General features: G+C 40.2%; 2 protein-coding genes across 4 annotated transcripts; both read right to left on the bottom strand.

The window, feature by feature from the left end:
• Positions 1 to 324: 324 nt before the first annotated feature.
• LOC136432312 (polycystin-2-like) lies at positions 325 to 11,424 on the bottom strand. 3 transcript variants are annotated; one of them, XM_066423511.1, is made up of 10 exons: positions 11,049 to 11,153; positions 10,746 to 10,932; positions 10,543 to 10,617; positions 10,241 to 10,330; positions 9,873 to 10,094; positions 9,609 to 9,777; positions 9,359 to 9,456; positions 2,628 to 2,772; positions 1,987 to 2,325; positions 326 to 1,848 (listed from the first exon to the last, which is right to left on the bottom strand). In XM_066423511.1, the coding sequence occupies exons 2-10, from the start codon at positions 10,776 to 10,778 to the stop codon at positions 1,064 to 1,066; spliced, it is 1,956 nt and encodes a 651-aa protein (XP_066279608.1). In that variant the 5' UTR covers positions 10,779 to 10,932; positions 11,049 to 11,153; the 3' UTR covers positions 326 to 1,063. The 3 variants fall into 3 exon arrangements, with proteins under 3 accessions (XP_066279606.1, XP_066279609.1, XP_066279608.1); XM_066423509.1 differs by lacking the exon at positions 10,746 to 10,932 and having other exon boundaries at positions 325 to 1,848; positions 11,049 to 11,424; XM_066423512.1 differs by lacking the exons at positions 10,543 to 10,617; positions 10,746 to 10,932; positions 11,049 to 11,153 and having other exon boundaries at positions 325 to 1,848; positions 9,873 to 10,069; positions 10,241 to 10,329.
• A 109-nt stretch (positions 11,425 to 11,533) lies between these two features.
• LOC136434129 (polycystin-1-like protein 3) lies at positions 11,534 to 12,298 on the bottom strand. The gene is made up of 3 exons (XM_066426894.1): positions 12,177 to 12,298; positions 11,664 to 11,877; positions 11,534 to 11,545 (listed from the first exon to the last, which is right to left on the bottom strand). The coding sequence occupies exons 1-3, from the start codon at positions 12,296 to 12,298 to the stop codon at positions 11,534 to 11,536; spliced, it is 348 nt and encodes a 115-aa protein (XP_066282991.1).
• Positions 12,299 to 13,018: the final 720 nt, after the last annotated feature.

Below are 13,018 nucleotides of genomic sequence, written 5' to 3'. Positions count from 1 at the left end.
CTTTCAGGAAATATAAAAGATAACGCACTGCTATAGCGATAGCCGAAAAATCGGGAGCCAAAACTACCAAGAAAACCGGTCAAAGCAATTCCGAACCGGAACCTTAAAGAAAAGCAAACAAATTAAGTTAGGATGACGTCACTCCTAACTTCTGCCAACTTCTGCCACCTGCCACTCTACTCTAGCTAGTGACAGAAGTTAGGATGACATCACTCGTTACTTCTGGAAATTAGGGGAAAAATCGCTAATCCCCCGCAAGAGTTTCAGAGGTATCAAAGTTTCTGTAGAGAAATGCTACAATGAAGATAAATAAAAAATGCATGAGGTTCAAGTTGAATTTGCCTGGTACATGTAATTTTGAAAGTCACCATATACACGGGCGCGCATGCCGAAAAATGCAGTTCGGTTTATTGATCCTCAAGAAGGAGACAGCTTGATCCGTGAATACATGAGTGTTGGAAGAAAGCTTAGCACTGTATTATCTAATGAAGACATGGTGCCGTAAACAGCCTCCAAAATTTTATTCTACATGATATATAATAAGATAAGTGGTGAAATATGATCTTCAATGTTAGTCATAAAAACTGCTACTACTCATTCGGTCAAGTTTATCAACATTCTAAGATCACAACACGACAAAAATCTGCTGTTGTTGTACACCCTATCATAATTATTGTATGAAGCATTCACAGCCTTGGCTACATTGTATCAATCAGAATGATGTAAAAGCATATTAGTTTAGTAAGCATGGTGTCGTAATTTACGTAAACAGACACAAAGCTACCTATATTTCACAAGCAAACATGGCATTCATTCATTAAGGTATTGTGTAGTAAATATGTTCTTAAATGGTGGTGAGTTTTGTTTTGCCTATTCACCTCAATCTAGTTTTATTATCAACTTTATACAGGACAAGATCTTTAAGACCAAAATAACGAAACTATTTCGTTTTATGATATAAAGACGTAAAATCGAGTAGCATTCGCAGCATATGTCAATCATAATTGTATAATTGTTAGCACTTATAAACCTAAGATTTACCGGAATCGAATCTTCAATTCATTCACCACATCTTACCAAATTCGTCTATAAGACCATCAAACCTGCTTGCATTGTCGGGTTCTATCACATTGTCTTCATTTTGCTTCGCGTCTCGGCGCTTGGTCTTCAATGCGACCTTCAGTTTATCTACAATCTCTATCGAGGTTTCTTTCACAAATTTACTTAATTGTAGACCTTCCTCAGTGGAAGGTTGTTGCTCTTCTGCATACACATCCATGATGATGGTCATAAACATACTCAGCAGGATAAACTGCATCATAGCCTGGTACGAAAAGAACATCAGAGGACCTAAAACGCTCTTAGCTCCTGACAGTTCATGAAAGTCAAAACTTCCCAACATCATCATGCAGAGACTCTGTAGGCTGGTCTGGATGTTCTTATAACCCTGGAGTTTCACACCAAAGACAAGGTTCCCCGCTTGAGTGTACGCCATCATGAAGATGCTGGCCACGAAGAGGAACTGTAGAATGGGCTTGGCTGATTTCTTCATCGTCACAGACAGGGCTTGGACATGTGAGTTGAACCGCAGTAGGTGGATGAACTTGAGTGTAGTACAGCAGATGAGAATCCCAAGTAGGTAGGTGTAGACCTGGAACCAGCCGGCTGCACTTTTGTACTCTTCGAAAGGAGTGCTGCCTGATTGCCGTTTCTCTGTCACCTCGTCAATGATGCCTTGCGCTTTAAAGTAGACGCCCAAGGTGGAGAAGCCAATGGTGATTATCAAAACTTCCACCCAGCTCCAGAACTCGCTCAGATACTCAACTGGCCGTGACAATAGAATCTTACCTGGTGGCGAAAATATATGAGGTGTTACTACATTGTTAAGGTGTGCTCGGGGAATTTAAAAGCACACTTAGCTTGAATGATATTGTTTAAACCCATCAATCTGAATATGCATATATGCGGATTTGTGTTGATTCGTACCTTCTCTAAGCAGGAAAAACAGAAGAAACAGCGCCAATGTCACTCGAAGTGTGAGAAGCAAGATGGCCCCATGTTGAACCAGTCTCAAGGTTACAACCTCCGAACTTGTGTCAGCAGCTCCTGAAGTAGTAAACTCTACCACCACAGTAACAACGGAAAACAGGTTTGCGTGTGGATTGTAGAGAATCAACTCCACAAAGACTGCACGGGTCTGTTGGTCCAGCCATTGATGGTGTTGAAGGTAGGTAGCCGTAGTCAGACTTGCTTCACTGGTGGTCCCCAAGGTTGTTTGGTAACCACCGCTTAGATACGTGCCATGTTCTCCGAAGTACGGAAAATCTAATGCACAGTAGATAATATCATTATACTAAAATCCCTTAAACTGGGATTTTTAAGCATTTGATATCTGGTCTGAGAAAGTGCATAGCTCAGACCGGAACGGCCTCATTTTATTACGTAAAATGCATGCAGATGTCACATACTATAAATCACATTCAAACAGACAACAATATAATCCTTTGTACCTAGTTTTTTTTGTTGGACTTTGTGTACTTTTCAGACTCTTGTTTAGATCATCACATTGCACTGAAAGGAGCTTCAAAGCCAGCGTACGAGAAATCTGGTTAAAATGAGCAGCATACCATTGGACAGGGATGCAAATGTGTAATTCCAAGGATGACCCATCCCTGAGGCGACAATGTCACTGGTGACCGGATATGACGACGGAGTTGACGTATTCCTGTAGATGTTCATGTCCTGCATGGTGTCGTTGATGGGAACCCATGCCTACATTTATAAGATAGCAAATTATGCAGCGTGAAATATAACTAGACGTGAAAGAATTCTATTTGCTTTTGGTTTAATCACCATTCTGCTTAGAAATAACGGTCTACTCATGCTGCTAATGTCGTTTAGTCCAACTAATGAATTATCAACATGCGCTCACGTTTCAAATGGCCAGGGAGTTGAAAACCCTGTGCATATATTTATTCGACCACTAATTAATTCACTACTAGGTGCATTAATGTGAAAATTATGTGAATTTGCTGCAAAATTCCAAGAGAATGTGACATAATGTGAATCCGCTTCTAAATATGTGAAACCCAAAATGTGATTTTTTTTCAAAATGTGAATCGCGAAATGTTATCATATGTGAAACAATGTGACCCTTTGAAAAATGTGAATCGTTTATGTGAAATCGCACAACCCTAAAACGTGACCAAAAAAAATGTGAATCTAAAATGTGAGAAAATGTGAAGAAATGTGAAGAGGTTTTCTTCCGCAAACTGCATAGAGTCAAATGTGAAATTATGTGAAATTCAAATCACATTTTTTCACAGAATCCTGAGAATGTGATTTTATGTGATAATGTTTCACATAATTTCACATTTGCCGGTGTCCTAGCTGATTATGTGATTTTTTTAAAAAAATGTCCAACAGGTAACAGCTTTTATTTTCAAGTTTAACAGTAAATGCTATGTTGATGTAGTAATCATCTATATATTTTTCAATAATAAATAGATATTAATGCAATCAATCAATCATTCGCAAGCATCAGGAACTAATGCAGCACCCTTTTAAACTTTTCGTCTCCAGCATCTACCGACGTTCGATCTTGTAAATGCTATCAGAAGTAATCTCTGGTAATATTTACATTATAATATCATTATCAAGTATGTGTTAAGTGATCTCACGGGTGGATGCTGTAAACATTTCCGCTGCTGTATGACTTCGAAATTCCTAACCCGGCAGCCAGTCTGGAGGGTTGTCATTATAGCTATAGGCCGGGCTATGTTCGGCCAAGCTTTCTTGCGGGAAGACTGAGCTTTCTGCCGCTACGGTACAGGTTATCTTTAGCAACAGGTGGATGTATCACATGGTGAAAATGTAATCGATCGCAACGATAAACGGGGAACAAATTAACACCTACCACATAAAACTACTATCGGGTGCCAAATATTACCCCGGGGGCGGTAAACCCTTCTGTCCCGAAGAGATCCCGGCCAATACACGGTAGACCGGATTCCAGATTAATGGTCCCTTGACTTGGGATCTAAAATGCAACAAGCCCGAGGAATCATACTAGAATCCAACGTATGTTCTAATGTTTAACACCTCTATCCAACTTCTTACAGTGCCCTTAACTTTAAAAAAGAAACACGGAACCACCAACTTTTCAATACGAGACGATTTAGTAAAGGTCTATCAGGGCGTGTATTTGTGCTTTCTATTTTGAAGTATTTTTCAAACCCTCCACATAACACCCATTGCTCAAAATGTATTACTAGTATGCTGTATATCTTGTCATATTATAACATGCATTTTCAGGTGGGGCGAAGAGTCTTAGGTTTAGAAAACAACACGGAACTATTAATTTTCTAATTCAAGATTGCCAGACGGATGTTTTTTTTCATGACGTGTACGAAATCCGAGCTGCGTATATATCTTCCCGAATGAAAATGGTCTAACGCTCTACAAGTCAACAGCAGCCTACGACCTCATACTGAAATCCTAGATATCTTGTGACTTTACAACATATCCTTCTCTCTTTCTACAATGTTCCTAACACCAGAAAACAACACGGAACCATCAACTTTTCAATACGAGATGATTTACAATAGTGTGTCCGTGAGCGCATTCAAACTCTTTAAACCGCGCGCGCTGTGTAACTTTCTATTTAGACGTTTTTCTCTCGAATCCTCCACAAAGAACCCGTTGCTCAAATTAGATTACTAGGATGCTGTATGCCTTGACGTATTACAACGTGCATTTTAGGGGTGTCAAAGGTTCGACGGTCAAGAAAACAACACGGAAGTACTAATTTTCTCATCAAAGACTGCCCAACACACGTTTTATTTGACGTGTACGAAATCCTCGCTGCATATATTTCTGCCCGGATCCAATTTTCCAAACGCTGTACAAGTGGTCCGTAGCCTATGATCTTATACTAGAATTCTAGCTATCTTGTGACGTTACAACAAGTCTTTTTAATTTCCTACGGTGTTCGAAACACCAGAAAACAACACGAAACCATCAACTTTTCAAGACGAGACGATTTACAATAGTCTACGTGTCCGTGAGCGCATTCAAACTCTGTAAACCGCGCGCGCTGTGTAACTTTCTATTTAGAAGTTTTTCTCTCGAATCCTCCACAAAACACCCATCACTCAAATTGAAATCCTAGGATGCTGTATGCCTCGACGTATTACAACGTGCATTTTAGGGGTGTCAAAGGTTCAACGGTCAAGAAAACAACACGAAACTATTAATTTTCTAATCCAAGACTACCGGGTACCCAACATACGTTTTATTTGACGTGTATGAAATCCGCGCTCTATTGATTTCTGCCCGGATGCAATTTTCCAAACGCTGTACAAGTGGCCCGTAGCCTATGATCTTATACTAGAATTCTATGTGTCTTGTGACGTTACAACAAGTCTTTTTAACTTCCTACAGTGCTTCTTACACCAGAAAACAACACGAAACCATCACCTTTTCCAGACGAGACGATTTACAATAGTCTACGTGTCCGTGAGCGCATTCAAACTCTTTAAACCGCGCGCGCTGTGTAACTTTCTATTTAGACGTTTTTCTCTCGAATCCTCCACAAAGAACCCGTTACTCAAATTGAATTACTAGGATGCTGTATGCCTTGACGTATTACAACATGCATTTAAGGGGTGTCAAAGGTTCGAAGGTCTAGAAAACAACACGAAACTACAAATTTTCTAATTCAAGACTGCCAGATCCGATTTTCCAAACGCTGTACAAGTGGCCCGTAGCCTATGATCATATACTAGAATCCTGGATATCTTGTGACTTTACAACAAGTCTTTTCAATTTCCTTTAGTGTTCTTAACACCAGAAAACAACACGGAACCATCAACTTTTCAATACGAGACGATTTACAATAGTGTATCCGTGAGCGCATTCAAACTCTTTAAACCACGCGCGCTGTGTAACTTTCTATTTAGACGTTTTTCTCTCGAATCCTCCACAAAGAACCCATACTCAAAATAGATTACTAGGATGCTGTATGCCTTGACGTATTACAACATGCATTTTAGGGGCGTCAAAGGTTCGACGGTCTAGAAAACAACACGGAAGTACTAATTTTCTCATCAAAGGCTGCCCAACACACGTTTTATTTGACGTGTACGAAATCCTCGCTGCATATATTTCTGCCCGGATCCAATTTTCCAAATGCTCTACAACTGGCCCGTTGCCTATGATCTTATACTAGAATTCTAGCTATCTTGTGACGTTACAACAAGTCGTTTTAACTTCATAGGTGTTCAAAACACAAGAAAACAACACGGAACCATCAACCTTTCGATACGAGATAATACAATAGTGTACGTGTCCGTGAGCGCATTCAAACTCTGTAAACCGCGCGCGCGCTGTGTAACTTTCTAATTAGAAGTTTTTCTCTCGAATCCTCCACAAAGCACCCATCATTTAAATTGAATTACTAGGATGCTGTATATCTTGACGTATTACAACGTGCATTTTAGGGGTGACAAAGGTTCGACGGTCAAGAAAACAACACGAAACTATTAATTTTCTCATCTAAGACTACCGGGTACCCAACACACGTTTTATTTGACGTGTATGAAATCCGCGCTCTATTGATTTCTGCCCGGATGCAATTTTCCAAACGCTGTACGAGTGGCCCGTAGCCTATGATCTTATACTAGAATTCTATGTGTCTTGTGACGTTACAACAAGTCTTTTTAACTTCCTACAGTGCTTCTTAAATTAGAAAACAACACGAAACCATCACCTTTTCAAGACGAGACGATTTACAATAGTCTACGTGTCCGTGAGCGCATTCAAACTCTTTAAACCACGCGCGCTGTGTAACTTTCTATCTACAAGTTTTTCTCTCGAATCCTCCACAAAACACCCGTTACTCAAATTAAATTACTAGGATACTGTATATCTTGACGTATTACAACATGCATTTCAGGGGTGACAAAGGTTCGACGGTCTAGAAAACAACACGGAACTACAAATTTTCTAATCCAAGACTTCCCAACACACGATTTATTTGACGTGTACGAAATCCGCGCTCTATATATTTCTGCCCGGATACAATTTTCCAAACGCTGTACAAGTGGCCCGTAGCCTATGATCTTATACTAGAATTCTATGTATCTTGTGACGTTACAACAAGTCTTTTTAACTTCCTACAGTGTTTTTAACACCAGAAAACAACACGGAACCATCGACGTAACTTTCTATTTAGAAGTTCTTCTCGAATGCTCCACAAAACACCCGTTACTCAAAATGAATTACTAGGATGTTATACTTCTTGTTATGTATTACAACATGCATTTTAGGGGTATAGAAGGTTCTCTGGTGAAGAAAACAACACGGAACCAATGATTTTCCAATAAAAGACTACGTAATAAATGTTTGTCATGACGTGTGTGAAATTTATAGCTTTTCTTTTCTTTTCGATCAAGGTTTAAGTAGCATTAAAAGTGGCGGTGACTAATTTGTCGCTAATTCAGGGGAAATCGGTAGTGATTAAGACAGTCCAAATACCAGGGAAGGCCGATATGGGGATTTTAAGCGAATATATAAAAAAACGCAATGTAAATTCTGTATGTGTCTTTATTGAAACAGTCTCACTTTATCCCTGCTTCGGCACATGGGAGTTTTATCTGTGAAAGGTCCAGCATGTGTGAAATTCTACCATTTCACACCTTCGCAAAAAAAGGAGTTTTATATGAATATCAAAGAGTCGGCTTTGTATGAGCCCATTACAATAAAGCTGCATATGTACAAGGAGCGCGGCAAGGATTTACAAAACATGCGTTAGCCTTTCAAGCAAATAACCAATTTCTCTATTTTGATGGCAGGAGCTTTGAATGTCAGCGTCCAACAAAGAGTATCTATTGTGAACTTGCAAATTGGGAACATACGCTAGTGCGATGCTTGCATTTGTAGATCGTAATCATGTTTGCTTTAGAAACCGAACGTATTATAAATAAAATATAAGATGCAAAGATTGACTTGGTTACTCATTAATTAGGTTCTCCAAACAACTGTGAGAGTTTGAAACATCTTAGTCATCTACTTGATGTCGGCCATTATGCTTACATTGAATCTTTTACACAGACTGTCTTTACAAATTTGGCCGAGGAGTTTCAAAATGATCAGGAACTTCTTGACTCTCTTAAAATCTATGGTGGGACATGAAGGCGAGGGGCTGGGCGTTGCTGTCAAAGTGTGAATGGGGCGTGACATTAGGTGCTTTTACTTGTAAAGTAGTTAATCAACAACTAAACAGTGGCACGCGTGGGGAGATGAGGAGTTTTTCACACCTCCTGTCAATTGTTGTCTGAATGCTACTAGTGAATGATAGTCAAGTCACAGCGCAAAGCGTTCGTTATATCGTTTGCAACGCATATTTTGCGAGCATATCTCTTAAATGTTTACCTTAATCGACGAAGAAAAGTGACGTGGAGAAAAAAAAGCTACATTCTAGCTCGCTTACAAATGTCACCGTTTAATGATGATGAAGTACTATACATGTACTTTGAAAGAAAAGACTACACGTGTAAACGTGGGGGGGGTGTGGTATCGGGGATGTGTAGTTAAATACCGTATAGACGTCATATATAAACGTCGGGAAAAAAATCACAACACTTACCTTTTACATATCCTGTTAATTCAAATGTCTTCAAATCTTGTGTAAGGCAATTCACATTAATTTCACATGTAAAAAATGTGAAATTAATGTGATTCGCATATCACATTTTTTCACATTTCGCTTTTTTTTAACATCACATGAATTTCACATTTCTCGTCTTGCTAGCTGTTTTCACATCTTTTAACATTTTGCAGCAGACCGCATTTCACATAACTTCCACATGAAGTCACATTTTATAAAATGTGATTTGATATAATATTATTTTACATTTTCACCGAGAGCACGTTTCACATAATATCACATAAATAAAGGTGGCGGAAAAATGCACTGGTAGTCACATAACTTGACATTATGGGTTAACAGCCAACTTCACATACAGATAACATATTTTTACATTTGAAAATGTGATTTTTCTAGATCTTTTAGGGTGAATGTGAAATAATGTGACGCAAAATAATAACATTTTTTCACATTTTAGTGTCGCTCTTCAGAAATGTGACCTGAATGTTATTTTATGTAATCATCTGTCAACTTATGTGAAAAAATGTAATGCTGTTGGACCTCAAAATTTTCAACATTATATCACATTTTATCACATTTTCTTCAAATTTTGCCGAAAATTCACATAATTTTCCCATTTATGCACCTAGTAGATAAAGACGTTAATCATTGATAACACACGTGCCATGTATTGTGCAGAATACAGCTTACCTTGGTGTAATTCTCTGAGTCAGCCAGGAGGAATGTGAAATCTGCCTGACAGCGTGATGTAAACGTTCTCATTTTCTCTGGTACCTCACAGAGCTCTCCTGAGTTAGTTCAAGTGGGGATAGTTTGTCTTTAGATTTCTTGTAAATCGGCTTTGGCATAATACTTATGGCGTTTATGGTGCCAGGAATAAATGGGATGGGGTGTCTAAACAAAGCGAAACATCACACATACACAAAAAAACATAGCAGACCTGGTTTGAGTCGGACTTGTCTCAGCCTTACTGCACCCACCGGATGAGTCAACATATCGTCCAACACCAGCTCAGCGGGGCTGGCTCTTCTGTTGAACCGCAGTGCAGTGTGGGTGGCCGGAACCAAACCGTCTGTGATCCATGTCCAGAATGACGAGATGTCTTTGACCTAAAAACAAAACAAGTTATGGATGCTATTTTCCTTGTGCTTGTAATTCCGATAATTCGTTTATTTTACAGTAGAAATACATTTGCACGACTTACGCCTGTGGCCCCCTGGGCCAGTCCTTGCACGTTCTGTGTCATGTAGAACGCGATAGGACTTCTCTCTCCATACGCTGTCAGCATGATGACCGCAACGAACAAACCTACGCCGACAACTTCCATCACTGCGTTCCGTCGTCTGCGTTTCTCTTCACTCTTGGCTCTTTGTTCTGCCAGCATGGACGGGTCTGGAGGTGCTGATGAAGTTTGGGTGTCGACAGACTACAAGGTGAATGAAGGAATGACGCACTTTGTGTGACAGTTCAACATCAGCTAGTGTGATGCACTGGCTAACTTTGATCACAATTTCAAGTAAATTTTCATTATAACTATATAATCATAGTTCAAAAGAAACAAAGACTACTTACATATCGACGATGACTGGTTCTTCCTCCACCAACGTATCGCAGCCAACCAGTTGCTGTACCCAAACTCTTTTGGGAAGTCCTTTCATCCTCCTAGTATGTGTAAGAATTTTTCTTAAACTAACATCAATTCACAGAAATAGACAATTTGCTGGCGTTTATGACGACATTTTCGGAAAGCTTCAGCAAATTAATACTAGTAGACACGGAATTTAATTTACAATCAAGGCGATTCTAAACCACATCAACCGACAAATCTAAGTGACTTTCTGGCCAGTACATTTGGAGGCTAATGACGAGGTTACCTTTACACCGCTGTTTATGTATTCCTCGTCATCTGCTGGTGAGGATGGGGGAGGTTCCTCATCTTCCACTGGTTTCTGGGGTTTTGGTAATACAGAGAAGGTGGATATGAAAATCTGCCTGCTTTTCAGCAATATTTCCTACCTATACATTTTGTTGTTTCAAAAATGTTTTATTTCAGAGAGTTCTCTCTCAGAAAACATACCTTTGCAAGAAGTGCAAACAGAAGTGCCACCATAATCAACTTGATGGGTTGCACAAGAAACAGGTCGGTGAAAAATGATGTCACGAAGGTGAAGACCCAGGCCTCAGCTTTCTGCCGTCCAAAGCTTAACGTGTAAAGTACCGTGATTAGGCGGCCACGAAACTCCCGCTGCACACAAGACACCAACCTGGAAATGTAATACATTGCTGGCCATCACATTCTGCGTCAATCGATGTTTACCTAATATCAGCCAATCTAAGGTCTTGATAGATATGACTATTGTTGCAAAGGTAGGTAGCTCACCAAAGAAGGCAGCCCACCGAGACAAAGAGCACTTTCGTTCTGAAGAATCGTCTTCAACATAGTCACTGCTGTGAGGACGGTCGTTCCGTTCTGATGCCAGCTGTACGACTCGGAGTTTGTTGTCAACCACGGCACATCCGGAAGTTCGGTCCTTATGAGCGCTTCCATCTTTCAGATACAACTCATGGCTTCCTGGCCTGTACTTAGCATTCTTTTTATTTTGTTGAAAACCTTCTCTAGTACTTCCCTGACCTTCTGTTAATGGCAGTTTCTTAGCATTTCTAGATTTACCCTTCTGATCATTTTTATCTGACTGACGGAACAAGAAGACGATGAGCAGATTGACTGGCATGATGATGGCCGCACTTTGTATCCCGATCATTGAACTAACAAGAAGAAAACAAAAGACATTACCTAGGAACAGTTGCTACAATAATTCAATGATGCTCTTTGAATTACCATTCCCTATGAGAAAATGCGTATGTTTAGATGACTACCTATGACTAAATAGAAATAAAACTACTAATAGAGCAAAGTTGTTCAAATCAAAAGAGAAACATATTTTGGCTGAATGCCATGATCTAGTGTATCAGTATGTCGTGCTGTTGTTTTTACCTGTGGGAGAGAAATCGGCGGCTTGATTTCCAGCCCAGCTATCCTGAGCGGCTCAGGAGGATCGAAGTCGTCCCCACGGCCAAAGAACATGATGTTGGTGATCATGGTGCTGTAGAGCAGCGTCAGGCAGCAGGACAGGCGCTGGACACGGGTGAAGGGACTCCGTGCCGGGCGGCCAGCAACAGAGAACCACAGGTGACCATCGTTCATGTCCCTGGATGGAACACATTGCATGGGATGCAGCAGAATATACACGTGCATCAGGTTTAGTAAAATAGATACAATCAGTATGAATGTACGTAAAATGAAAATTAGAGCTCCTGGTTAATTCTTACAAAGGGCACCTTTCTTGTTCTCTACTTGCATTCGGTGAGATAGATTTTATTTGATATTCCATTGGGCTCATGGCATTTGACCAATGTGGAATATACGGTATCTTTTATGATCTAATGATCAAGTAGAATGACTGAGAGATTTTCATCTACCCGAAATGAACAAAGATCAAATACTTACCTGGCACTTTTTGCCAGAAAAATATTTCGGAATTTGGTCATTTCGTCCGGGCCCACAGAGGGGACGGCACGCTCGATCTTACCGTCTTCCTTGTCGATGGCCAACCATATTGTAACCAACATGTAACAAAAGCATCAACATCGATCCACCTTCTTCGGCCGTTTAAAGAACAAACGATACAGAAAACGACATGTCGACAAAGGCATAGCCATAGCGCTAGCTCACCTGTTACAGAGGAAGTACGTGGTGACGTTTGTTGCTTTGTTGACAACAACAACTTGGCTGAGAAACCTGTATGAAAATAACCGCAGAACATCTTTACCCAAGTCCCTTTGTTTATGCAGGACTTGCGTATCGGAGGAATATGAGAAGGACATATAACTTTTGACATTGCATAGCTCATTTTGGTGTCTCATGAAATGGGGAGTTAAGTTAATGGGCAGGCAAAACAGGCTTAATTTTAATAATTGTAAGAGTGCTAGAACTTCTTATCACCAGGAAGGACTATAGCCTGCGTTATTGTGCATGACCTGAAGATGAGTCAGGCCACCTAGCGGCTGATCTGTTGATACCAGGAAGGAGTCCACACTCCCCTTCTCGAACAGAAACCGGCCTGGTTCCCGCAGCGTTATGGGACGGCTTTCCCCATGAAACCCGTGGAGAATCAGGGAAACCTGCATCGCGCAATTGAGAAAAATGACAATTGACTTTAGGCAAAAGTTCCACAGGGAAATTGTTACATTTCCTTGGAGAAGTCAAGGCTGGAGGGGAAACTTTCCAATTATATGTCTCTCTCCCCTTTCTTTTCTTACGTAGAGAAATGGTAGAGACCATGCAAACAC

The sequence above is a fragment of the Branchiostoma lanceolatum genome, chromosome 4, assembly GCF_035083965.1.
Source record: "Branchiostoma lanceolatum isolate klBraLanc5 chromosome 4, klBraLanc5.hap2, whole genome shotgun sequence".
Classification (NCBI taxonomy): domain Eukaryota; kingdom Metazoa; phylum Chordata; class Leptocardii; order Amphioxiformes; family Branchiostomatidae; genus Branchiostoma; species Branchiostoma lanceolatum.
This window is presented reverse-complemented; position numbering and strand designations above follow the sequence as displayed.

Bases quoted from the DNA above. Each gene is read 5' to 3' on its own strand.
- LOC136432312 (XM_066423509.1), bottom strand. From the start codon at position 11,216: ATGGAAGCGCTCATAAGGACCGAACTTCCGGATGTGCCGTGGTTGACA. The intron at 10,618-11,048 runs GTGAGCTACCTA...CCAAAACCCCAG, and splicing joins TCGGTGGGCTGCCTTCTTTG to AAACCAGTGGAAGATGAGGA. The intron at 2,326-2,627 runs GTATGCTGCTCA...ACTGTGCATTAG, and splicing joins ATTTGCATCCCTGTCCAATG to ATTTTCCGTACTTCGGAGAA.
- LOC136434129 (XM_066426894.1), bottom strand. From the start codon at position 12,298: ATGTTGGTTACAATATGGTTGGCCATCGACAAGGAAGACGGTAAGATC. The intron at 11,878-12,176 runs GTAAGTATTTGA...TGTTCCATCCAG, and splicing joins TTTCTGGCAAAAAGTGCCAG to GGACATGAACGATGGTCACC.